Source organism: Jaculus jaculus, chromosome 3, assembly GCF_020740685.1.
Source record: "Jaculus jaculus isolate mJacJac1 chromosome 3, mJacJac1.mat.Y.cur, whole genome shotgun sequence".
Taxonomy (NCBI): domain Eukaryota; kingdom Metazoa; phylum Chordata; class Mammalia; order Rodentia; family Dipodidae; genus Jaculus; species Jaculus jaculus.
The window spans coordinates 174932590-174959951 of record NC_059104.1 but is presented as its reverse complement, the minus strand read 5'-3'; the positions used below and the strand labels follow the sequence as shown (position 1 = coordinate 174959951).

General features: G+C 43.2%; 1 protein-coding gene across 1 annotated transcript; it reads left to right on the top strand.

Annotated features, from left to right (window-relative positions):
- The first annotated feature begins 293 nt into the window (after positions 1–293).
- Positions 294–27362, top strand: Ric3 (RIC3 acetylcholine receptor chaperone). Its single transcript, XM_004650891.2, has 6 exons — positions 294–422; positions 2967–3190; positions 4876–4948; positions 8227–8320; positions 13822–13967; positions 26550–27362. The coding sequence occupies exons 1-6, from the start codon at positions 299–301 to the stop codon at positions 26987–26989; spliced, it is 1101 nt and encodes a 366-aa protein (XP_004650948.1). The 5' UTR covers positions 294–298; the 3' UTR covers positions 26990–27362.

Sequence of the window (27362 nt, the reverse complement as noted above, 5' to 3'; positions counted from 1 at the left end):
CAATGTGGAGGTAGTGGATTTGAGTCCTGCGCTTCAGGGTTACTACTTCTGGCTGCAGATGCATGGATGCGATGGCATGAATGGTAGCTGGCGAACAGTAGGACTTGGGGTGGGTGGCGAGCGGGGCGCGGGAGCAGCCCCGCACGGCGGAGCGAGGAGACAGACGCTGCGCCCCGCGCCCCTTTGTCCCTCGCGCGACGCCGTCCGCGGTCTGGTGGGGAGCCGGCGTGCGCGTCGCGGTTCCGGTTCCGGTTCCAGTCGCGGCGGTGGTGAGCATCTGCGGCGGAGGTGTGCAGCCATGGCGTACTCCACGGTGCAGAGGGTGGCCCTGGCCTCGGGGCTCGTCCTGGCCGTGTCGCTGCTGCTGCCCAAGGCCTTCCTGTCCCGCGGACAGCGGCAGGAGCCAGCGGCGGCCCCCGAAGGTACGAGCGCGCGGGCCTGCTCACCAGAGCTCCGGGGGCGGGATCGGGTCCCGGGGACCTCGGCGCCGCGGCCGGCTGCACCTGCCGGAGGCTCCCGGGCGGGCCTTCGCCGGAACCGTGGCTGACGCAGCCCCTCGTCACGGTCACCCTCCGTTCACGAGCTCCGAGGCCGCAGCGGGGTTTGCCTCGTGAGGGGTCCGTCCGTGTCTTGCTTTTGTGTGAAGTAACCTTGTGGAGTTCCAACTTGGCGCTGGGCGCCCACTGCCTTTAAAAAGACACCTCGGGGGTTGGGGGTGGCTGGAGAGATGTCTTAGCGATTAAGGCGCTTGCCTGCAAAGGGAAAGGACTCAGGTTCGATTCCCCAGGACCCACGTAGGCCAGATGATCAAGGTGGCGCATGCATCTGGAGTTCGTTTGCAGTGGCTGGAAGCCCTGGCGCGCCCATTCTCTCTCTCTCCCCCACCCTTTCCCTCTGTCAAATAGATAAATAAAAATAAAATCTTAAAAAAAAAAGACACCTCCAATCCTGGCACATGCCTGTAAGCCTCGCACGGAGGCAGAGGCAGGAGGAACACGCAAGTTCAAGACCAGCCCGATCTACATAGCGAGTTACAGGTCAGCCTGAACTACAGTAGGTGAGACCCAGTCTCAAGAAAACAAACCAAAACAACAAAGAAAGAGAGGGGCAGGGAGAAAACGAGGAGGGAAGAAACCTGGGCATTTTTATCCTTCTATTTATTTACTTGAAAGAGAGAGAGGAAGAGGGAAGGAGGGAGAGCGCAAGAGAATGGGTGCACTAGGGCCTCCAGCCACTGCAAATGAACTTGAGATGCATGCACCACTTTGTACATCTGGCTTCAGTGGGACCTGGGGAATCAAACCTGGGTCCTTTGGCTTTGTAGGCAACTGCCTCAAACACTAAGCCATCTGTGCAGCTTAAACCTGGACACTTTTATAACTTGTGCCTCAGTTCCTGAGATGGAGAACAAAATATTGCATTCCCCCTGTTTAAAGATATTCCCATTAATCTTCTGTAATTGCTATGTTTGTGATGTTTTGAAACTAGTCCTTTTGGCTACGTTCCAGAACTTTTACAGACTCAATGTAAAGACATGGATACCGAATACTGGGAAGAGGAACCAGCAACATTTACGATGGGACAGGAAGTTGTGTTGGTTAAATGTGCCCAGTAACTTATTCCTTTGCACTTTCAACCCGGTGGCTGCTGGACAGCTCCTTTTTGACCTGTAATCCTCTCTTCAAGTTTTTGAATAGGGGCTGTCATTCCAGCCTCCTGAGCACCATAGATTACAAATACCATAACGCGTTGTACCACACTGTAAGGGCTGAGTGCAGTGGACGCATTATTCTGTCCAAATAATTTGATAATCCAGGTTTATAAGCATGTTTTTGGGTCGGGTGTGGTGACGCACGCCTTTAACCCCAGCATTCGGGAGGCAGAGGTGGAGGATCACTGTGAGTTCAAGGCCAGCCTGAGACTACATAGTGAATTACAGGTCAGCCTGGGCTAGAGTGAGACCCTACCTCAAAAAACAAAAACAAATTAAAAGTAGGAAAATGAATCACCCGTCCCTTCTCTAAATCTTGCTTTCTTGCTCTTTAATCACAAGGCTGGGCCCCTTTGGCCCTGTTTGTACTCTGACTGCTGAGGACTTTTCTACAGCTGAGTAGAAAGGGGTGCTTGCTTACCACTCCAAGCCTGGCATTCAGCCTTCCACCAAGGAATTCGGAATCAGGCTAGTCTTAGCCAGCCTCTTAAAAGACTTGCAGATTGAGAGGTTTGGGGATGACCATCTTCCAATGTGTGTACAAAGAAGCTAGAGAAATTATCTGAAGGAAAGCGAATGAAGCTGTGCCCAGAGAAACAGAAAAAAACCTCTAGCCCCACAGAGTTTGAGCTGCTGTATGAATCACTGTCCTGGCTCCTGATGGCTTTCCAGTTTCTGCTTCTGTTTTCTCCTGAGTCCACATTCGATTTCTTTGTCCGTGTTAGATACAAGTGGCTAACTGCAGTAACAGAAAGACTCAAAAGTATCTGCTGGCCCTAACACAATAGGAGTTTATTTCTTGCACACTCAGGTCCAGATGACTGTAAGGGAGCAGAGTTGGAGCAGTGAAGGGCTTTGAGCCACATGTACATTTAGGAATCAGGTTGATGGAGGCTCTGGATTCTCCCTGGACATTAGCATCCATCCTGTAGTAGAGAAGTGATCATGTGGTTTGATCCATGAGAAGTTTCATAGGCCGAATATAGAACAGCCACTAACATTCCTTTGGCTAAAACTAGTCACATGACTGTATTGAACTATGGGAGATAAAAAGCAGGTTAAGTGGACAGCTAGAGATTGCCCACACTGTATTTTGTATCCATGTAATACCTCTGTCCTCCTAATAAAGTTTCCGTTTTTCCTTAAGCATGCTTGAGTTGACTTCTTTTCTTTGTACCTGGATGCCAGAGGTATTTTCATAATAGCCATATTTAAAATAGTGGAAGAGATAAAGCCTACTGATTTATTTTCTCAGGAAAATCGGGTCAATTCCCACCTGTAATGCATCATCGCTCGGCACCCTTGGATGGCCAGACCCCTGGGTCCCGTTTCCAGAGGTCTCACCTGGCAGAAGCCTTTGCAAAGGCCAAAGGAGCAGGTGGAGGCACTGGAGGAAGTAGTGGAAGAGGCCTGATGGGCCAAATTATTCCAATCTATGGCTTTGGGATTTTTTTGTATATACTATACATTCTATTTAAGGTAAGTGGAATAATTTTAATATATCAGTGAAAATCTAATATAATAAAAAGTGATTGTCTCCATTAAAACCCTTTAGAGCTCATGAAACTTGTTCGAGTCCACCATCTCTTAAACCATGCCTGCTTTGTGAGGTACTTAGCATAGCTGTTGCCTAAATTTTAAAATGAGTAATCTTGACAGAGTTTGAGCTGCCCCAGAATTTACAAGTGACAAAACCAGAACTTGAATGAGATTTGTAAAAATATTTTTATTTATTTGCAAGCAGAGAGAGTGAGAGGTAGAGAATGGACACACCAGGGCCTCTAGCTGCTGCAATGAAAGTCTCCAGGTGCACGTTCCACTTAGTACATCTGGCTTTAAGTGGGTACTGGGGAATCAAACTCAGGTCCTTAGACTTTGCAGGCAAGTGCCTTAACTGCTGAGCCATCTCTCCAGCCCAAACCTAGATTTTTAGTTTGTGATCCCATGAGCAATAGAATTCAAAGTAAAAAAGAAAGGAATAAAGAAGAGGAAATAAAAAGACTGAACATCCTTTCAAGTTAAAAAACATAAAGATCCAAGAATTCTTAGGATTGGCACAGTGAGGCCAGGCATAGTGGCACACGCTTTTAATCCCATCACTTGGGAGGCTGAGGTGGGAAGATCACCATGAGCTTGAGGCCACCCTGAGACTACATGGTGAATTTTAGGTCAGCCTGGACTAGAGCAAGACCCTACCTTGAAAAAAAAAAAAAAGGGCAAAGGATTAGCACAGTGATTTCCAAGTAGCCATTGTGAGGCCCAATACCACTTTGTTTTCCTTTTTTTCTCTCAAGGATATGACATGCTTTTTTTTGCATGTGTAATACATGTGGTGTGGTTATGTGTCATGTCAGTGTGTAGTGTATACATGTGTGTGGAGGCCAGAGGAGAATGTCGGATGTTCTCTGTTGCTCTTCCACTTATTTCCTAAAGGAGAGGTCTCTCATTGAATCTAGATCTACTGCTTTTGATCAGTCTAGCTGACCAGCGATCCTCTGATTCTTCAGTCTCCAGTGCTGACAGGGCTAGTGTAACATGCGTGTATGGCCACCCCGGCTGTTTAAATAGAGAGTAGAAGTCAGGATGAATCAGGCCCTTTCTGACCCTCGTGCTTGTGTGGCAAAGCACGGTTACCAGCTGAGCTACCTCCCAGCCCCAAGATGCTGTTTTTAATGTCATCTTTTATAAGTCTCCGGAGACAAAACTGTTATGTTCTGAAGCTAGGCCTAACATGGCCAAGTTCTAGTGAGTTGTGGTGTGGGCCTTTTCAGTGCAAACCCCTCAGTGACGCCCACCTCCAGGCAGGTTTCTGTAGTCACAGGCCTGTGCCCTGCAAGTAGAGACAGAGGCTTCACCTCTACCTAGAGTAAGCTTAGGTGGTTTTAGTTACTTGCCCAGGACTTTCGCAGGCAGCCTAGTTGGGTATGAGACTGTCCCCCAAATTTGGAAACACATGAGTGCCATAGATGTCCATAGAGAGATGTTTGTCCCTGTTCCTTGATCAGTTTTTACCTTCCTGTATCTTTCAGTGGTTGGTTGTAATATTTAATTTCTAACTTAATTTTTATCTCCCAACCTTCTCTTGCTAATCATTTAATGTGAGGTCTCCATGATTTTGAGGTTCTAAGCTGCTGTTGATGTGCTGTGTCTCCTTCAACCCTCAGCTCTCAAAGGGGAAAACTGCGCAGGACCGGAAATGCGCCACTGCCATGCCGGGCAACTCCCACAGGAAAATTAGTAAGTGGTCCTCCTCAGAGTATTCACGAGTGCTATTAAGTCAAGCAGCTGCAGAACAGCCAGAGAGACAGGCTGTTGGGAGGTCTTCATAGCTCTTCTCAAATGTTGCTGTAAAAGGCGCTGATGCCATTTTACCTTAGCTCCGAGAATTGTCAAAGGTTTCCATGTTAACGTTGGGCTTTTTTGTGATTTTTTTTTTTATGAGAGGGAGAGCAAACTCCAGATGCATGTGCCATTTTGTGTGCATGTGTGACTTTGCACACTTGTGTCACCTTGTGCATCTGGCTTATGTGAGTTGAACATGGGTCCTTAGGCTTCACAGGCAAGTGCCTTAACTGCTAAGCCATCCCTCCAGCCCAACATTGACCTTTTAAGGGAAAGGTGCTGCAAAAAGTACAAGACTCCCAGATCACTCTGTTACCATTGGGAACTTCATGTTTAACATTTGGTATTGTTAGTTCTCATTTCCAGAGTTCCAGATACTTATAGCAAATACTGTTATTTCACAATCAGGTTAACTGAGGCAGAGAAATTGCATCATTGCCAAACTCAGCAATTACCTCTAGGGAAAAAGTTTAATACTTTGGAGTGGGTTTGTTGCTACTAGAAACTTGAAAAAGGCTTTTGGCCTTTTGTGACTAATTTGAGGGAGGAATGTGGAATGATTTGAAACCTTGGCCTAAAGATGCTTTCAAGTACTTTAAATACAGCTTGATGGACTATTCTGGTGAGAGCTGAAAGACTTGAATGCAGTAAGAACTAAGGACTCTGAGGTTTGGCTTATAATGGGAAGAAAGAGCTTTGCCTGGACTGGGTTAGAAGCAGTTTGTATGAGAAGCTTGCTTTTATGACTGTGTCTTGAGAATTTCTGCAAGGTTGCTTTGCATAGAAATGGACTGGTGTGAGCAGATGGATATGGCACAGCTGGAAGTAAAATCTTGAGGTTGAAACTGCTGCCCATTCAGCTGCAATTGTTTGAGCAATTACAACCATTGAGATTGGGCCAGCTGATCTGCATTGGAACATCAGGAAGAATGTGGACTCTTGAAGTAAGAGGCCTGAATGCTGAAAGAGTGTCCTGTTCTTCGTAGTCTGCTTTATTCCCCTGTGGATTAACAAGTTGGTAGCCTACCTAGTACTACCTGATATGCAGGAAAGAGATGGTCATTGAAATTGCAGCATGGTTTTTCTTTTTGAAAATGGCCATGGGCAATGTGAAACAGGCTTGTTGGATTATCTGAAAAGAGGCCCAATGGAGCCATGTGGATGAACCGTAAGTTGCAGTGGAGACCCAGGACTATGGGATGACTGTCAAGGAGAGCGGCCAGCACTAGATGAAGTTTTCCTAGTCTGTGAGTAGCCTAGCTTCAGGCGTGGAATTGGAACTGCATAGATTCATCACTGGTTAGAATTATCTTACTTGGATACTTGTCACAGACTAGAGTTGTCAGACTTGGACTGAATGCATTGCATTTTACATCATGATGGTTATCAGTTTATAGGGGCAGGGGATGGAATGTGGTGGTTTGATTCAGTTGTCCTCCAAAACCTTAGGTGTTCTGAATACTAGATCCTTCCTCAGCTGATGGAAATTTGGAAGTACGTATTCTTGGGGACAGGCTTATGTGTGTTATAGCCAGCTTCCCCGTGCCAGTGTTTGGCACACTCTTCCTGATGCTGTTGCCTACCCATTGTTGGCCAGGAGGCGATGTCCACCTTCTGCTCATGCCATTGTTTCCCCCTGCCATCATGGAACTTCCCCTCAAGTCTGTGAACCAAAATAAACCCTTTCCTCCTATAAATTGCTCTTGGTTGGGTATTTTGAGCCAGCAGCACAAAGCTAACTGCAACATGGTATGTGCACAAATAACATTTTACAGATTTTTGGAGTCACTTGCCAGTGTGCCTAACCTTTTAACATAGTGACATGATTTTGCTACTTACAAAGGTCATGCTCAAAAACTGCACAATTGAGTTAAAAATTGCAAAAAAAATTATACTAATGTTTTAAGTAAGTTTACAATTTTGTACTTGGTCACATTCATGACTATTCTAGGCCATGGGTTGGACATACCTGAAGATCCTATTTCTTATCACACAATGCATTTGAGACAGAAAGAAATAAATGAATTTCTAAGTCTACCTTTCCTGTAATAATGGTAATAGCAGTGATGATTAGCTTCATGATTAAATGCATGCGTGAGAACTTGTTCTGACAGTACTAAAAGGTTTTATTTATTTATTTATTTAAGAGTGACAGAGAAAGAGGGAGGGAGGGAGGGAAGGAGGGTCGAGAGAGAGAGAGAATGGGCACACCAGGGCCTCCAGCCACTGCAAACCAACTCCAGGTGCATGCACTACCTTGTGCATCTGGCTGGCTTATGTGTATCCTGGGGAACCGAGCCTCAAACCGGGGTCCTTAGGCTTCACAGGCAAGCGCTTAACCACTAAGCCATCTCTCCAGCCCCACTAGAGGGTTTTGAGATATTCTATTTTATCATAATACACTCAGTATATTTGGGTAGAAGAATACTCCGGTATGAGAAGGAAATCTTTATCATTTATATAGTGAGTAGCATTTTATTTTCCTACTGCCTAAAAGTTCATTTCATGTTTTGATTGAGTGGCTTAGTCTGTGTTTAGGGTCACAGTGTTAATTTTAGTAGATGTGTGGACTCTTTCCTGATCCTGGTTGAGAAAATTGCATCTGAGAGACACGTAGGTCCTAGCATGGCCTACTTTTTTTTTTTAATGTAGCCAACCAGGATAGAACAGTTTGGGCACAGATAGCTCAACTCTAATTTAAGTCCTCCTTTATTGAAGAAATATATTAACATTTAAACAATTAACTTCTAAGTATGTTCCTAGACCTTCAGTGCAGGTAAAACTCAGGGTCTTTACTCCTTTTCTGAAGTGCTCAATAGGTTTGGTTCCCTTTTCAAAAGCATTGTTTGGATCATAAATTATATGTTTATCTTCTGCATTTATTGAGGGACTTTGGTAGAGGTTTATATCTCCTGGATATTTTCTTCAGTTTGTCCTGCTGTATTTTTACATGGAAGAGGGAATAATTTATTATTTAATAAACTTGTATCCTTATGCAATGATGTGGCCAGAACTTCCTTCTTGCTTCTGTGCTGATTGGATTAACTAGAGACTACAGTCTATTTGAGTCTCAGAACCAACCAGATTATTGTAGGTTGTTGCAGTCAGCTTGTTTCCTGGAAGGGCTTAGTGAGTTATCTATGATGGTTCTTAGATTGATGCTTGTTTTGCAGCCAATTTTGAACTTGTTCAACTGCAAGAAAAACTCAAGGAGACAGAGGAAGCCATGGAAAAATTGATCAATAGAGTGGGGCCTAATGGCGAGAGGTAGGTTTTCATCTCATAGGACTCAGTTTCCTGCTTGAAGAATCCATACTTCTGCCTTTTTTTGAGATGTATACCACTTATTTTCATCTTACATAGTTGTCATTTTATTTGTAATATTTCTTTCTCAATTAACATTTTTATTTTATCAAGCAACACACTTCTGAAAGTTTAGTGTGTTACAAATTATTGTGAGAGTGAATAAATTGATGAATCCTGTAAAGTAGAACAGCATAATTTTAAGGAATATATTTTCCTAGCTCTCTAATGTATAATTTTCTTTTTAGTTAATTTTTATTGAAAATTTTATACATGCATATAATGTTTTATTTGTTTTTTGAATCAGGGTGTCTCACTCTTTAGTTGAGGATGACTGGAGCTCTCTCTGTAGCCCCAGGCTGCCCTCAAACTCATGGCACTCCTTCTGTCTTAGCCTCCTGAGTGCTGGGATTTTAAAGGTGGACACCACCATGCCTGGCCATATAATGTATTTTGGTCCTAATCCCCTCCCACTAACTTTTTGACACCCCCCTCAACCCATTCCACTGAACTCATTCTTCTTAACTAATCCCTCTTTTATTTGATGCCTTCTTTTTTTTTCCTGTGAAGGTATGGCCTTCTGAGTTTAATTGGCCTTGCCTATATAAGCATGAGAGGAGAATTATATACCAGAGCACATAGATCCTGCCAGTGGTTATCCTGCTGCAGAAAAAATACCTTCTACTCCCCCAGCCACCATTAACTGACAGTGACTCCTCAGGGAGAAATAGGAGCCTCAGTCCCTCTTCCATCATTCATCACAGAATGTTGATGGGCCCAATATGGCATAGGTCTTGTGTAGTTTCCAGCAGTTACTGTGCAGTCATGATGCAGTGGCCTGGAAGCCAGCATTTCACACCTCTCCTCCCCACCCTACAGCTCTCAAATTCTTTCTGCCCCTTCTTCCACAGTGGCTGCTGAGCCTTGGAGGGTGTGGTATAGATGTCTTGTTTAGTGCTGAGCCCTGCTCAGTCACTTATTCTCAGCGCCTTGATGAGTTTTGAGTCTCCTCAGTAGTCACCACCATCTATCTGGAGGTAGTGTGTTGGTCAGGTTTTACTGGCACATCTTTTGAGTGAGTATTTGGCACAGGGCCTGGGTTTATGTGTGTGTGTGTGTTCATTTGTCTTAGTTCTGCTTGGTGCTGGTGGGAGTTCACTCACGGATGTGCTCCTTTGTGGCTGGGGTAACCGAGGTGATCTCAGCTTGGCTGCAGCTGTGCCCAGACTCACAGGAGTGCAATCTGCGATGATGGAAGGGGAAGGGGAGCAAGCAGCGCTACCCAAATTCACTCTCATGTTGATTTTAAGTAAACATGATTCTTGACTATTATCCTTTCTATTTGAGACCAAATTTTTAAAAAGTTATCACATTAGGTATTTGTATTTTGGGCCCACTGCCAATACAGAATTAAACATGTAAAGTAAGTATTAGGGGCCAGACTAGCACTTGAAAATGCCCATAGGGAGGGCACACTTCTCCTGAGGATGCCCATAGGAGGGCTACACTTCTCTTGAGGATGCCCCCAGGGAGGCACCCTTCTCTTGAGGGTGCCCACAGGTAGGGCACACTTCTCTTGAGGATGCTCACAGGGAGGCACACTTCTCTTGCTACTATTACAGGCCAAGGTTCTGAAAAAGCAGGTGTAGGAGGTTGAGCCAAGTAGCAACAACAAAGAAAACAGACATAGGAAGTCCAGGGAGGAAAACCAGAATGTAGTTTGATTCAGTTTCAAGTAGACCATCTAACAAGGATGGAGGGAAGGGGTTTCGGGTGAGTAGCAAAATCCCATGCCAGAAGATGTGATAATAGGGCTCCTCAGAAGCTTCCTGCGCAGTTGGGGGGAGGGGTTGCCCCAGCAAACTGCTACTGAATGTTCGCCTCTTGTTTGCTCTCCTTCCTCGGTACTAGTTCTCAGTCCCCTTGCTCGGCGCACTAACCCCAGCTTGCTCGTCGCTGGCTGCGTGGCAGAATTGGCACCCTCAGTTTGCAGCGTTCTGGCCTGGCATTGCCGTATAATATCTGCAGTGGTGTTGACATGAAATTTGTGAGGATGAATGTCGTCTGTTTAAGCACAAGAACCTTGAACTGATAGTTCAGAGAGCCAGGTTTCTATATAGAGTGCTCCCTAATGTAGTACACATGCATAACTGTATCTGTATGAGTGCATAAAACAGCTGATATTTACTGAACACAGACCATGCTCTGAGTTGCTCATACACGTTATCTGATATGTGACTATTTGTATGAGGAACTAAACTAAGTACATGTCACTTACACCTTTGTGGCCTTTTTGGCCTTTACCCCATAATTTCTACTCATATTCAGGGTAGAAAACTGCTTAGGCTTTTTTGTAGATCCTCATGTCTCAGAAAAATATCTATACCTTGGCTTGAGCCATTGGAAGTCCCAGGCCATGCCTAAGATTCATGAAATCTACTGACAAAACATCTACAGAGTCCCCTACTTGGGAGACCCAGCTCCTAAGGCTTGGGGTAGGTAACTACATGATGTTGTTTTTAAATTATTACCTACTATTATTCAAACTCACCTACTATTACTCAAACTCAAGTCAAATGATCCTTTACCATACAAATTCTAACTACTTTTTTTCTTTTTGGCCAGGACTATTGTATGTTTTGTTGCAGTGCTAGGGAAGTTGTCCCTGCACTGCTGCTGGAATTATACCACCTCCTGGTTTCTGGGGCACAGGTCCTAGCCCAGAATGTCTTACTCCTTGTATGATATTGAAATGTGGATCCCTTGTAGACACACTGATTTTAGCCTGTAACATGGCAAAGATTATGCAGAACATTTTCTATAACACTTCTTGGGAAGTAGAAAGCAGCTCTCCTTCCATGACAGAGAACATGGCTCCTGACTCTTTCCAAATCTCCTTTTCCAGTCTGTGTAATGAGACTTTGTCTCGTTCCTTAATCTAATCCTTACCCTTACAGATAGTCCTGTGGGGCTTTGCACACCCAGAACTGTAAGGGCTAGGCAGCCCATGTTTCTACATTTCTTTCCTGCTTATAATTTGTATCCCTAAGTTTGTAAAATTACGTTTTTCAAGTTAGCATGCAAAGCAGTGGGTTTCATTATAGCCTTTCATACATATGCATAATCAGACTTGGTTCTAATTCATCTCCTGCCTCAGTTGTTCTCCCCATGTCACCTGATTGTGCTTTGTTTGTCCCCTCCTCCATGCAAATAGTCTCTCTTCTGCTTCCTTATCACCTGTGTGCCATTACCCTCTCTTTCCTCCCTCCCCCATCCTCTAAGTTCCCTTTTCCCCCTGTCATGCTCCCCTTTCTAGTTTCAAGACCTACACACACATAAATTTAAACCTCGGTTGTGAATATGATAGAAAACATGTGACAATTGTTTTTCTGAGTCTGTTAATTTCACTTAACATACTGATTTTTGGTTTCATTCATTTTCCTGGTCTTACATTAAGCTATCCTATCCATTTTTAGTTGATTCTAGGGTAGGCACTGAGAGGTATGAATCTGGTTTCATTCTTAACCCCAATTTCTGTAGTGTTTTTCTCTCACAGGTCTGTGCTTCTAGTGTCTGGGAATCTGTCATACATAATTTATCTTGCCTATTTTTGTAGCTGTTCATGAACCTGGGCCTGGTTTTCAGGGGCCTGAATTTAAAGTTAATTTAAAATTGAAAGTAGTGGCAAGGCCACCAAGTGGAAATGGAAAGGAAATAATCAACATTTCAAGATGGGCCTTTGTACAAAAAATAAAGATTACCTAGAGAGTTAGGATGTCTTCTCTGTAGGAGTGACGGCTTAGTCTGTAATACTGGGTCATCTTCTCTAGACCATGACTATAGGAGTGGAGAAAGGACATTTATAGGATTAATCCCTTATGAAGTCCATGCTCTACCAGGCGGAAGAGGGAAAGTGGGCCAAGTCAGAGCAAAAGCAATACTTAAAGAAGTAAGGTGTCTCCGCAGTAAAGGAGGAACTTTCAGAACTGCAGTCCATGGTAAGAAAATGAACTGGAAGAAAAACACCCTGGACCAAGGAGTAAGGTGGTTACTGATGATTTTTGGAAGTTTTGGTAAAAATGATGGGGTGGAAGCAACATTTCATGGACGTGGATAAACATATGGTGAGGAAATGAGAAGCAGTCAGACTGACACTTCATTACTGAGCTCTCAGAATGATAGGCTGAGGAGGCTACACTGTATTGAAGGTATCCAACTGCTTGTTCTCCAGGAGTTTTAGAATGTTGATCCCATAAGAATCCCATAAAAATATTCATTGTAGTAAATTCAGAAGATGAGATAAAGTGGGCCATAGTTAATTGCTTAATGCATTTAATGATCAATGTAAGCACACTTTTTCAGAGTTCAAAGAGGACATTTTAATTCGAAATTTTGTCTATTAATGATTCTCCAAGCCTAGCTTCCCTATTTTAGTTAAAGGTTTCTAATTCTTCATGAGTTAGGAAGCAGGAATCTCAGTACTGTTTCATGCTGCAGACATCAGAGCGCTGTAAGCACAGAGAAATGGTCTGGGGGTTCCTGAGATTTGTGATTAGCACACAGGCTCTCCTGCTCTGTCCCTGACTCCCCCCACTAGAAAGTTGTCTTAATGAGAAGAAGAGGCGACGTGGGGCTCAGGCTCAGGTGTGAGTCTGGGACCCTGTACTGATGGAAGAACGGACCTCTAAGAGGACTTTGGGTCCCGGGTCCAGCTGAAGGCAGAGTGGGCAGACTTCTGAAGCTCATGACTCTGGAGGCATTTGGTGTGGAAGAAGTGGCAGTCAGAGTGTCTTTGTTTCCTTCCCACCTAGGCCAGCAGAAATGTTGTACCCTCCTTTTCCATAGTTAGCATCGTAATGTTGGAAGGGAAATCATTTTGTTCTTTATCCTTTAAAATATTTTTGTGTGTGTGTGATGTGTGTGTGTGTGTAGGTAGATATGACAGGAACTTTTGCCACTTTAAATGAATGTAAGGTGCCATGTACCACTTTTTGCATCAGGCTTTACCTGCGTGTGAGGGAACTGAGCATATTTTTGTCTGGTTGAGGCTGGTGGCCCAGAACATTTTTTTTTTTTTTGATGACCTTGCTTCAGAGAAATTGTCCTGTAGTAAATAAAATAAATATGAGAGTAAACTGGCAGGAGATTAGGGAGTTAGGATGGTGGGGTATACCATGAGAACAGTGAACTAAAAGACGCCTGTGGTCATATCCTAGTATTGACCACACTCACCGTGGGACCTTGAGCAGTCTGTTGATATATTCTGAGCCTTAGTTTTCCCATTTATAAAACCAAAATAATGACTCGTGTCTCCAGTTCGCAGATGTGTAGTTCCAGGATCAACTCCTAGAATAATTACTATTAAATTTTCTGTTCTAGGATCCATACAGAGCATAGTGATGTTTCTGTCCATTGCCTAGGAACATTTACCACTAATGGCTGAATTGTCTTATGTTTCTAAACAGATCACAGACTGTCACTTCTGACCAAGAGAAACGGTTGCTGCATCAACTCCGAGAAATCACCAGAGTCATGAAAGAAGGAAAGCTCGTTGATAGGTCCTCTCCAGAGAGAGAAGCCGAGGAAGCCCCTTACGTGGAGGACTGGGAAGGTGACAGCATCTTCTTATTTCTCTGTTAGCTGTCACCCCAGGAAGAAATTTGACTAGTTTTTTAAAACCAGTTGTATGTGCTTGATGTGTACGGGTATTTCTTCTTTGGTGTATGCTTAGGAGTGAGAGTTCTAGGGTTTATAGTATTTGTATGTTTAACCTTATTAGGCACTGTCACCTTGCTTTTCAAAGGGAGTGTACCATTTTTGTCCTTATACCAGCAGAATATGAGAATTACAGTTTTTTCGTACTCTTCCTAATACAATGAATCTCTTTAAGGCTTGTTTTTAAATTTTCGTTGGGTTGGCTCTACAGCATGTTCTGGGGCTAATTTAGCCCCAGTGGTAAGACAACACTCTTGTTTTACATGGTGTCTCTGGGGCTTTGCATTGTGGTAGTAGGAACATGAGTTGTTCTGAACTATGGTGAACTTTAGGAATTTTTACTAGTAGTGCTTTCAGTCGTTGTTTACCTAGCCTTAGCTAGTTCTTGTCCCTGTGTGCAAGGGTTGGGGCTTGGTGAAAACATGAGGAAGTTCTGTCTGCTTACCTCAGGAGACTTTTCTCTATGAAGCTCTGTGCTTTTCAGTAATCTTCCCTATAAATTCTAGCTTTCTTTCCCTCCCTGAACTCTAATCTCTGTTTTTCTCAACTCAGGGAGATCACTGGGCTCCCTTTTCTTCTCTCAAGGATTACTGTGTACTGCCTATTATGCAGTTTAAAACTTGGTGCTTCCTACATTTTGTTTAGTTTTCTGGTTGTTTAATATGAAAACACCTTGTTTATGAGAGAGAGAGAGAATGTGAGTATACCTAGGCTTCCTGACACTGCAAACGAACTCCAGACGCATGCGCCACCCTGTGCATCTGAATTATGTAAGTCCTGGGCATTGAACCGAGGTCCTTTGACTTTGCAGGCAAATGCCTTCACCGCTAAGCCATCTCTCCAGCTCCCCACAACTGAGTTTTGATAAAAGGAGGAACAGTGCTTGTGTTGGTTGTCAACTTGATGGTATCTAGAATCACCTAGAAGACGGGGTTGCTAGATTGAGTTAATTGGTGTTGGAAGACCCTCCCTAAGTGTGGGTGTCACAATGCCATGGGCTGGGGTTCTAGACAGAATAAGAACAAGTGAGCTGAGTGTCACCATCCATCTGATTTGCACCTAACTATGGCAGCAAGGTAGCAAGCCTTACCTTCCTTGTCTCAGTGAACTGTATTCCCTAAAAGTGCAAGCCAGAATAAACCCGCCCTCCCTTAAGTTGCTTTTGACAGTAGATAATGCAGAAAACAAAACAAGCCAGGCATGGTGGCACATGCCTTTCATCCTAGTACTCAGGCGGCAGAGGTAGGAGGATCTCTGAGTTTGAGGCCACCCTGAGACTACATAGTGAATTCCAGGTCGGCCTGGGCTGGAGCGAGACCCTACCTCAAAAAGCCAAAAGCCAAAACAAACAAACAAAAAACTGCTTCTGAAAGAAGTGGAGGTGTGGCTGTGATAGCCCTGACCAGTGTTCCATAGACCTTTGAACTAGTTCATCTGTAGGAGGCAATGTGGAAGAGTTTAGAACTTTGGGCTATAAAAGCCCTAGAATGCTGTAAGCAAAACCTAATAAGCCATACTGGTGGGAGTTCAGAAGACCAGAATGCTGAAAGAAATGCAGACAATGGAGGCCATGCTCATGAATTTCAAGGACTCTTACTGAGTCCTCAAGGGAACGAGGACTCTTATTGAGAACTGGGCTAGGGTAGGTCATTCATGCTATATGTTCACAAAGACTCTGGCTGCACTCTGTGTCCTGAGAACTTGAGTGAGGCTAAATTTAAAGGTTATAAACTAATTTATTTTGCTAAGGAAGTTTCAGAGCAGGCTGGCATTCAGGTTGTGGAATGAACTCTTATCTAGGTCTATAGTAAAAAAGAGAGAGAAAGGGCTGGGCATGGTAGTGCATGTCTTTAATCCCAGCACTTGGATTGCAAAGGTAGGAAGATTGCCATGAGTTCCAGGCTACCTTGAGATGACATAGTAAATTCCAGGTCAGCCTAAGGTAGAGTGAGACCCTACCTCAAAAAACCAAAATGAAAGAAAGAAACAAATAAGCAAGCATGGCTACAGCTGTAATGGTTAATGAGTAATCTTGTGAAAGAATAGCTTGGTTCTTGCACTGAGACAATAGGAAAGGTGCCCCGAGGGCAGGACCCAACTATATCAGACCCCAACTTGTAAAAATAGAAATTTATTGAACTGAGAATGCCACACAAGGTTCCCCACTTGAAAACAACTGTCTAGGAAAGTGATTTTGCAGAATAAGCCACTAAGGCATATAGAGGCCCGTACTGCTATGGTCCAAGGGAATCAGCCTCTATCCTAAGCTGACAGCAGAACTTGGTAGCATTGTCCAGTGTTAGTGGTTTTACATGCAAGAAAGATGCAAGATTGAGGGGGTCATGGATCATTTTCCATGGCTCCAGAGAGTCACTGCAGCCAGGCCATGTGTGGTGGGGTCAGAGGCCCTGACAGGAGCCCACGTGGCCCTTGCATGAAGCCTAAGTTCCAGTGGAGAGCCAGGATGTTGGAGATGCCAAACCATGGGGTGCCCGCTGAGGAGAGCTGCAGGCGCAGGGTGCAGGTGGGCCGAGGGAGAGGCTGTGCGTGCTGAGTGCAGCAGGCGGCAGAGCTGGAAGAGCGAGGCTGCCCCAAGCCCTTCAGAGCCCAGCTGCCCGACGTGGAGCTACCTCCTTTAGTGTTTGCTAGGCTTCAGTCTTGCTTGGGTCTAACCTTTCCTTGCTATGTGCCATTTGTCCTTTTTGAAACAGCAGTGTTTACTCTGTGCCATTGTGTGTTGGAAGTGTGTAACTTTTTTATTTGATGTTATAGGGGCTCACAGTTAACAAGGGATTGCTTGAGCTTGAGAAGACTATACTTACACATTTGATCCATGTTGAAACTATTAAAGACAGTGGGCACTCTTGAAGTTGGACTGAATCCATTTTGCATTATGAGATAGTCTTAAGCTTGTCGGATCAAGGTGTTATAGTTTAACAGTGACATGTTTGAGTGTCAAACAGACAAAGGCTAGACTTGTTAATGTTGTCACCCTGATAGAATCTAGACTCACCTAGGAGACAAGTCTCTGAGCATGTCTGTGAGAGAGTTTCTAGATTGTTTTAATCTAGTGATGTAGGAAAGCCCACACTAAATATGGGCAGCACAGTTCAATCGGGCAGGACCCCATTTTATTCTTGGGGTGGGATAGAAAGAAGAAATTCAGCTGAACACCACGAGCATTTATCCTTCTGCTTCCTGACTGCAGATGCAGTGTGGTCAGCTGTCTTAGGCTCCTGCAGCCATGTGAGCTATGACAAACCTTTCATTCTTCAGGGTTGTTTTGTCAGTATTTTATCACAGCAGTGAGAAAAGAAACTACTACAGTGTTTGAGTAATTCATAGGCAAAAAAAGTCAACCACAATCTAAGTCTTTTGGCATATATAATTCAATTTATCTTAAACCTGAATGTAAAATATAACACTATAAATCTCTATTAAAAAACCACATACACAGAAAGAGTTGGACATTGTAGTGCAGTCTTACAATTTCTAGTATCTGGGATATGGAGGCAAGACAAGTCAATAATTTAAGGTCAAACCTGGGATATTCATAATGAGGCCTCATCTCAAAAATGTCAAAGAAAGAAGGAAAGCCTTTAATATCTAGATTAATATCTAGAGCTAGGCAAATAGTTCTTAGGTTATATATCAAAAGCATAATTAATGAAGGTGTAAATTGGATTTAATCACAATTTAATGTTTATGTTCCATAAAAGGCACTGTTAGGATGATAAATAGATAAGCTTAATGGCGGGAGAAAATACTTGCCAGTCATATATATACAACAAAAGACTAGTATCTAGAACAGGTAATGAACTCTGAAAACTCAATAGTAGAAATTCCACTTTGGAAACAGACAAAAAATACATACACTTTTCAACAAAGAGGATTGTATCAGTTACTTTCTTGTTGCTAGAACAAAATTCCTGACCCAGAGCAGCTGATGGAAGGGAAAGGGTTTGATTCAGGTCACAGGGACAGAGGGTAGAGTCCTTCACAGCAGGGAACGCATGGCACAGCAGGCCTGAGGAGGTCGCCAGCATCACACATGGTCACACTGGCAGGGAGGAAGCAGAGGAGGATGAGAAAGCAGGGCTGGATTGTAAAAACTCAGGACCTGCCCTCAGTGATACAGTTCTTCCAGTAGGTCCACTTTCTAAAGGATCCACAACTTTAAAGAACAGTACCACCAGCTGGTAATTAAGTGTACCAACACATTGAACTGACATAGGCAGCATTTCATTTTCACAGTGATATACAGATCACAAATAAACACATCAAAAAAATGTCTTCTAAGAAAACACAAACTAAAATTGGGACAAGCTGAGAGGTTCCCACCAAGAATGCCTGTAATGGAAGTCTCCAGAGATATAGAAGATACGACATAGAATCCCAAAATAAAAGCATAATAAGCTTATTAGATGAACTTAATAAGACCCTAACCAAACAAATAGCAGATTTGGAAACAAAGCATCAAAAAGCCAACAGTGGGGCTGGAGTAATGGCTAGTGGCTGAGGCACTTGCCTGCAAAGCCTTGACAACCATGTCTGACTCCTCAGATTCATGTAAGCCACACATACAAGGTGACGCATGTGCAGGGCTGCACGTGCACACAAGGTGGCATACATGTCTGGAGTTCGATTATAGTGGCTGGAAGATCTGGCACTCCAATTCTGTCTTTCTCTTGCATGCTCACTCTCTCATAAAAAGCCAGTCTGGGGCTGGAGAGATGGTTTAGCAGTTAAGGCACATGCCTGCAAAGCCTGAGAACCCAGGTTCGATTCTCCAGGTCCCATGTAAGCCAGATGCACATGGTGGTGCCTGCTCCTGGAGTTCGTTTACAGTGGCTGGAAGCCCTGCTGTGCCCATTCTCACTATATTTCTTTCTCCCTGTCTCAAATAAATAAATAAATAAATAAATAAATAAATTTAAAGTCAGTCTGTTGGGCTTGCCTCAAAAAAAAGAAAAAAACAAAACAAAACCAGCAATTGCATGAATGAAATGCAACAGAATTATCTATCACAACAAACAAATTTCATAACTCAGCTTAACACAATGAAAGAAAACCAGAGAGATCTTACAAGAGATAAATGAATTGAAGGTGAGTCAATAAATAGAGGATCTCAACAATCAGTTGATTAAGCTTAATGAAGACATGATGAACTGTAAGACTGTATCCCAAGAAACATCAAGAAAATCAAACCTTGACCTGAAACTGGAATTCAGTAAAGGAATGGATATGATACAGAAAAATGCAACAGAAAACAAAAATCAAAAATGAGCTTCCCTAGAAACTGTGATAACAGAGTAGTCTTGTGGAAGACAAAAACTCAGAACTGGAAGACAAAACAGAGGAAATTGGTTGGGAGTCCAAAAACTGTAAGTTTCAAAAAGCATGCAACAGAATATGAGAGAATTGTGGGATTCCCTAAAATGACTAAATGTCTGGATTATGGGCATACCAGAAGAGGAAGAAATACATGCAAGGAGCATAAAGAACATATTCAACAAAATTATTGAAAATTTTCCTATTCTTTCAAAAGAGAGACCCGTAAAGATACAAGAAGCTCACAGAATACCAAACAGAACCAAAGAAGAAACTTTCCATGACACATCATAGTAAAAACTCAAAATAATAAAAAGGAATAGAGAGTGAGAGAGTGCTAAAAGCAGTGAGAACTCATTACATATAAAGGTAATTCCATCAGAATTAACTCATATTTTTCTTTTTTTAATGTATTTTTTATTTTAGAGAGAGAGAGAACTGGTGAGCCAGGGCCTCGGCCACTGAAATTGAACTCAGGAAGCTTGTGCCACCTAGTGCATATATGTGACTTTGCACTTGCCTCACCTTTGTGCGTCTGGCTGATGTGGGATCTGGAGAGAGATTGAACATGAGTCCTTAGGCTTCACAGGCAAACACCTTAACCCTAGGCCACCTCTCCAGCCCTACCTCAGATTTATTTTTTTTCCCAATGGAAACCCTGAAAGCCAGAAGGGCTTGGAATGGAATACTTTCAAAGTCTAAAAATCTGGCTTCAAACCCAAACTACTGTACCCAGTGAAAATATCCCTCATAATAGGAGAAAGGAGGACTTTCCATGATAAAAGATAGCTCTACAAATTATGTCAACACAAAGCCAAACCTAAAGAGAATACTTCTGGGAATATTCCACACAGGGAATATTCCAACCTCAGAGCCCATAAAAGGAAGAATACAGTAACCAAAACTAGAGCATGAAAATGTACAGAAGCACCAAACCCCATGAAGCCTTCACCTTGGCAGGGATTAAATCAAACATCACAGTTATAACTTCAAATTATTTTATTTATTTATTTATTTGCAAGCAAAGAGAGAGAGGAGACAAAGAGAGAATGGGTGTGCCAGGGCTTCTAGCCACTGCAAATGAACTCCAGATGCATGCAACTCCTTGTGTATCTGGCTTACGTGGGTACTGGGGAATTGAACCTGGGTCCTTTGGCTTCACAGGCAAGCACCTTAACTGCTATGACATCTCTCCAGCCCAAGAGTTATAACTTTAATTTTTTTTTTTTTGACATAGGGTTTTGCTCTAGCCCAGGCTGACCCAGAATTCACTATGTAGTCTCAGGGTGGCCTTGAACTCATGGTAATCCTCCTACCTCTGCCTCCCAAGTGCTGGGATTAAAGGTGTGCACCACCCCCCCTGGCTATAACTTTAATTATTAATGGTCTCAACTTACAACAGGTTAACAGGGTGGGTCAGAAAAATGGACCCCTTCCATCTGCTTTCTTCAAGAAACTTCCTGTGGTGGTTTGACTCAGGGTTGTTTCCCCATAAACTTTAGTACACCACTATCATCAAAATGCAGATTATCCGAGCAGAAAATCAACAGGGAAATAATAGATCTTCATAACACCATAGATCAATTAGACTGAGCAAACATCTACAGAACATTCCATCCCAATTCCACAGAACATATTCTCAGCAGCTCATGCAGCCTTCTATGAACGAGACTATATATAGCAGAGCATGCAAAGTAGACCACATGTTAGAGCATAAAGCAAGCCTCCATAAATTCAGGAAGACTGACATACCTCCTTGCATCATATCTGATCACAATGCATTAAAGTTTGAAATAGAGGGCTGGAGAGATGGCTTAGCAGTTAAGCACTTGCCTGTGAAGCCTATGGACCCCGGTTCGAGGCTTGATTCCCCAGGACCCACATTAGCCAGATGCACAAGGGGGCGAACACATCTGGAATTCATTTGCAGTGGCTGGATGCCCTGGCGCGCCCATTCTCTCTCTTTCTCTCTGTCTGCCTCTTTCTCTCTCTGTTGCTCTCAAATAAATAAATGTGAACAAAAAATATTTTTTAAAGAAAAGTTTGAAATAGAAACAACCGAAAGTACACCAGCTCCTGGAGACTGAGAAACATGTATAAGCAATAAATGGATCATGGAAAAAAATGAAAAAGAAAATTGTGAAATTTATAGAATTGAATAATAGTGAAAACACAACATACCAAAATTTAGGGGACTGAATGCCTTCATAACAGACAGAACTGAAATTAATAACTTAGCCGTCCACCTAAAGGCATACATATTCAAAGCACTGAAAGCCCAGATCATACTAAATGAGGAAAGACTCAAGGAGTTCCCATTGAGATTGAGGACAAGACACTCACCTCTGCTCTCCAACATAGTACTAGAAGTCCTGGCCCAAGCAACAAGACAGGAGAGAGGTATAAAAGTGGTACAGATTGGAAAGGAAGAAGTCAAAGTAGCCCTATTTGCAGATGACACGATCTTATACATAAGTGACCCAAAAGACTCCACCGAACATCTAAAGCTGATAAATTCCTTCAGCAAAGTGGCAGGATACAAAATCAGTAGCTTTCCTATATGCCAAAGACAAATATACTGAGAAAGAAGTCAGCAAGGTTGACCCATTTTCAATAGCCACCAAGAAAAATTAAGTACCTTGGAATAGCACTAGTCAAGGAAGTGAAAAATATATATAATGAAAATATAAAAACACTCAAGAAGGAAATTGAGGCAGACATATGGAGATGGAAAGACCTTCCATGCTCATAGATAGGTAGAATTAATATTGTGAAAATGGTCATTCTTCCAAAAGTATTATAGATATTCAACACAATATCAATAAAAATCCCAGTGTTGGGCTGGAGAGATGGCTTAGCAGTTAAGCACTTGCCTGTGAAGCCTAAGGACCCCGGTTTGAGGCTCGATTCTCCAGGACCCACATTAGCCAGATGCACGAGGGGGCGCATGCGTCTGGAGTTCATTTGCAGTGGCTGGAAGCCCTGGTGCACCCATTCTCTCTTTCTCTCTCTGTCACTCTCAAATAAATAAATAAAGATGAACAAAAAAAGTTTAAAAATATTCCAGTGTCATGCTTCACAGAGATAATACAAAATAATCTCAAAATTTATATGAAACTGCAGAAGACCTTGGACATCAAAGTGTATCCTCTGCAAAAGAATCACCTCTGCAGGTATCAACATACCTAATTTAAAGTTATATGACAAAGCCATAGTAATAAAAACAGCATGGTACTGGCATAAAGACAGGCACACTGAGCAAGGAGCAGAATAGAAGACAGAGCCCTTAGTTCAAGCAGCTACAGCTTGAACTACCTGATCTTTGACAGTGGAGCCACCATTGTGCACTGGAGAAATGATAGCATGTTCACTAAATGGGGCTAGAGAAATTTGATTACAACATGTAGAAAAATGAAACTAGATGCACTCCTCCTATCATGCACAAAAACCACCTCCAGTTGGATTAAAGATCTCAATGTAAGATCTGAAACTCTTAAGACTGAGGGAAAAATGGGGTGAACTGTCATGATATAGGAGTGGGGATTGACTTCCTGAATAAGATCCCAGTAAGCCCAGGAAATTAAAACTCAGTGGGATCTCATGAAACTGAAAAGCTATTACAGCTATAGACATACCCTAAACAGAGCAAATATGCTACCCATAGAATGGGAAAAAAATCTTTGCCATCTGTATACTATTGACAGAGGTCTAATATCTAAAAAGGAACCCTCATTCGCTGTTGGTGGGAGTCCCAACTTGTATAACCAGAATGGAAAAGAGAAAATAGATCATTATCTGACCCACCTATTCCTCTTGGGCATTTACCTTAAATGCTCTAGTCTTCAGTGCACAGATATCTGTTCAACTATGTTTACAGTTGCTTTATTCACAGTAAATAAGAATCAGAATCAACCCAAATACCTATCATCTGATGAATGGATAATGAGGATGTGTTACATTTTCACAATGGAATTTTACTCAGCAGTAAGGAAAAATGAAGTAATTAAATTTGTAGGAAAATGGATGAACCAGCAAGAAATCATACTAAGAAAACTCACACAAGCAGGGAAAGACAAACCACAAGTTCTCCCTCATACTTGGTTTCTAACCTGGAGCAGTTTGAGTTACAGGCATACCCAACAGGCAACTTGGGGGAAAGATAATAGGAATGGAGGGGCTTGGAGGGAAGGGGCATGGGGAGATACACACTAAAGTAAAGCCAGAGTGAATTAGTACCATAGAAACCTTCTTTCTGGATAGCAGACTAAGCTATAACCCTCAATAGGAGTGGGGTAGTCTAGACAGCAGAAGGGCCTTGGAGAGGGTGGGATGAAGCCCAGTCCTAAACCAATTGGTTCTGGCTTGTAACTTCCAGTGCCAGAAATCAGTTACAACTCACATTGAGCTATCGGTCAGTGAGACCTCTAAGGTCCCCAAAACAAGACTTCTGTCAAAGCCCTGATGACTCACCTGGGGGGAAAAAGTAAGACATTGCTGCGGACACAGAACGTGCTGAAACCTGGAAGGAAGCCAGTTCCCTGATGGCTAGCTCATATAATGCTGGAAAGTGCTGCATTAGCTGTTGGGAGAAAACGGCCACCAATATTGTGCACTAAGCATGGGACCCTACTGTACGACATTGACCAGCCAGACAGGATGTTCTCACCTGTACAATGGTGGCACCATCCCAGATGGGTTACCAATGGCTCTCTGGCTAAGAAACCTGCTCAGTGGGAAGGAATTTATAGCTGGTACTGGGAACCAAGTCAGAATCCTCTGGGATGAGATTTACGGACTCCAGTGAGAAGCTGTCACTAGTCTGGCCCAAAGAGGTGCTGTACCCACCAGAAGCTCTCTCAGCTATCCCCTTTAGCCTACAGTGCTCTCACTCTCTGTTGGAGAACCTGTTTTTCTTTAACAGAAGGCAGCAAATACTGGGGATAACCAAAATCTATCAACACGACAAGAAAAGATAGCTAATCCCTGTCATGAGATGAGCCATCTCTCACGCAACAGCCAGGGTTCAGGTGAAACCACAAAAAAAAAAAAATTGCAAGTTAAGCCAACGTGCTGCTGCTAAGTGAGCCTGCCAGCCTGCCAGGGTGATGGTAGAGACTGAGGACACTCAAAACGTATCAGAGCAGAAATCCAGAAGTTGCTGAGAGCTAAACATTAAATTAGACATAGGACACCCCCTCCCAGGCTCAGGAAACATTACGGACGAGGGGTTGGGAAGATTATAAGAGCCACAGGGTGGGAAGGAATATCCAGAGGCATTGTCTCCCCCTACACTCAATGGCTGACTGCTGCTTTTACAACTCATAACCCATAACCCCTTGGTGAAAACCAGTAACTCCACTGCCCTCAGTGGACCCTCAGTAGAATAGGGGCAGGTTAGTTCTCCCCTTTCCCTCAGGCTCTGCTCTAGCCCACTCATGGATCAATGACTCCAAGGGTTAGTTTCTATACTTTCAGTGCTCCTCCCCAGCTGGGCATAATCCTACATTACCTTCAAAGCCCTCACCTTCAAGTACCATCAGTGGTAAGCTTCAACAGACAGGCATTTTGGAGTGGACATGAAGATTGCATGGCCACATTCTTCTACTACTGTCAGTCCTGGTGAGTGTGTGACAAGATGGACAGTTTACATCACTGGTAGGATTGAAATTTTATAGATACCTTGTGGAAAGTAATTGGCAGAGTATAAAAAGTTTTTAAATGTCCACTCTGTTCGGTCTAGTTTTCATGTTTGTGGATGTCTATTTTAAGAAATTAGAGAAGACCTGGATTTCTGTTCAGAGTTTTTATTGACTGTATTACTTACAACAGAGAAAGTTAGAAATATCTGAGTATCTACAGAGAGGGGTGATAAGTCATGTCAGCTGTCAAGCTGTGTGATGAGACATCTTGCAGCCAACTTTCAGATGCCTAACGGTACACAGAGATGCTCATGATACAGTGTAGAAAAGCATAGTACATTTCATGTGCAGCATGAACCTTTTTACTAAAACAGGGAAGAAAAACATGTTTACATGTGATTAATAGTCCAAAGGTAAATACAATAAATTATCAGTGGTGGGATTCTGAGTGATTTGTGATTTCTTTTTTAAACTTGTCATAATTAAAAAAAAATGTTTTTCTCTGCATTGAGTCTGTATAACATAATCAGTAAAAAACCAGTAAGTAATGTAAAAATGTCTCTGTATGCCCTACAAAAGGCTAAATGCCCTATAAAAGACCTAAAAAGACTGATGTTTTTCACAACTGGTAGGCAAAAGTGGTGTGTCTTAAGGTTGAATTTGTCAGTCACCACAGTGTGCAAACGCATTTTGAATTCTGCAGCTCTGCACATTGTGTGTGAGCCTGGCTGTTGCCAGCCCTGGCATAAGAGCTGCGGCGTGGCCCATCTGCTGCTCAGGCTTGGCTTGGCTGACACAGATTGATTTTATTTCATTCCCTCCTTTGGCATCCTTTTCTTTTCTCATTATCATAGCTGGGATGTTACTTGCTCTGCTTACCAGTTTGTTGTTTTCTTTTGTTCCATTTTATGAAGACCACGAAGCCAGCAGTGGGGATTCTGTCTTTGAAAATGCAGTGTTTATCCTTTGGGATCTTAGGCATGTCTTGGCTGATGTGCCCTGTGCTTCTGACACTTGCAAACTATTTTGATTGTTTTCATAAGTAGAAAGCTTCATGGTTTATTTTGTAAAGAGCTTAGCATTCTTTTTCCCATCCTCCCTCTGAAGATATGGAAATGGTTCCAAATAGAAATTATAAACATTAGCTTTAAGCTAAGCTCCCTCCATCTGGTATTTAGTGCACTTTCTTAATGCTGAAGGCTTGTGTTATTTATTTAATCTTCATCAGTTCTGCAGAAGCACGAGGGGTGAGACTTAACTCTGCCCCAAGCACCTTACACTTTAAAAGGGATTTTCCTCTGCATTGGTTTGTGTTTCAAAGAGCACTGGGGTAGTCAGCCAGCTTGCTAGGAATTTGTTCAAGTGAAACCTTAGAACTATTAGAGTTATCCTAGAGATTTCTTGAATGGATTTGTTAGGATAGGATGGCCTTTGCCAGAGAATCCTCTTTGAGCCTGACACTTTATTTATTTATTTAGAGATGTTCTTTGTGCTCCTTTTCTCTCTAGGTTATCCTGAAGAGACTTATCCAATTTATGACCTTTCAGACTGTATTCAGCATAGACAAGAAACAATCCTGGTGGATTACCCTGATCCAAACGAGCCTTCTGCTGAAGAAACAGCTGAAAGAATGGGAATGGTGGAAGAGGAAGAATCAGGCCATTTGAGCTGGGAGTGTCTGCCCACTGACCCTAGCGCCCAGGAAGCTGGTTCTGTTACCTCGTGTGACTCAGAGCCAGAAACGTGTCCCTGCCGTTTTCATGAAGAGGAGGATCCTGCTGTCTTGGCTGAGAATGCTGGACTCAATGCAGATGGCTGTGTTGAGCACGAGGAGGCCTCTGAAGAGGACGGGGCCCACGGCTTTGAAGAGCAAGGGCTGGGTGTCAGCCCTGACGGTGCACATGCAGGTGGCGTGCTGAGGAAGCGCAGCCCCCAGGGCTTAGAGTGAAAGCAGGCAGCTCAGTGAGGTGCCAGTTACCCCTGATTCCATCCTTGGCCCTGTGCCCTCCACTTCCTTCTCTTAGTCCAGATGTCATAGCTATGAGGCTGCCACCATGGTCGTTCCTGGTGCTCTGACACCTGCCTCCTTGTAAAACAGACTTTAGTGTGAACTCTGGGCATTTTGCCCTTCCTTGTCCTGCCTTTCCCCATCAGAGAAGTTGACCCAGTGAAGAGTGGTGTTTAACCTGTTGTGCTTACAGGTGGCACTGCCAGGGTGAAGGTGTGACTCTTTTTGCTCTGACGATTTATCTGTGAATGAGCATAGGCTTAACAGATACTGAAGATACTAAGGTGGGAAGAGTGAAGATTTCAGTCCAAAA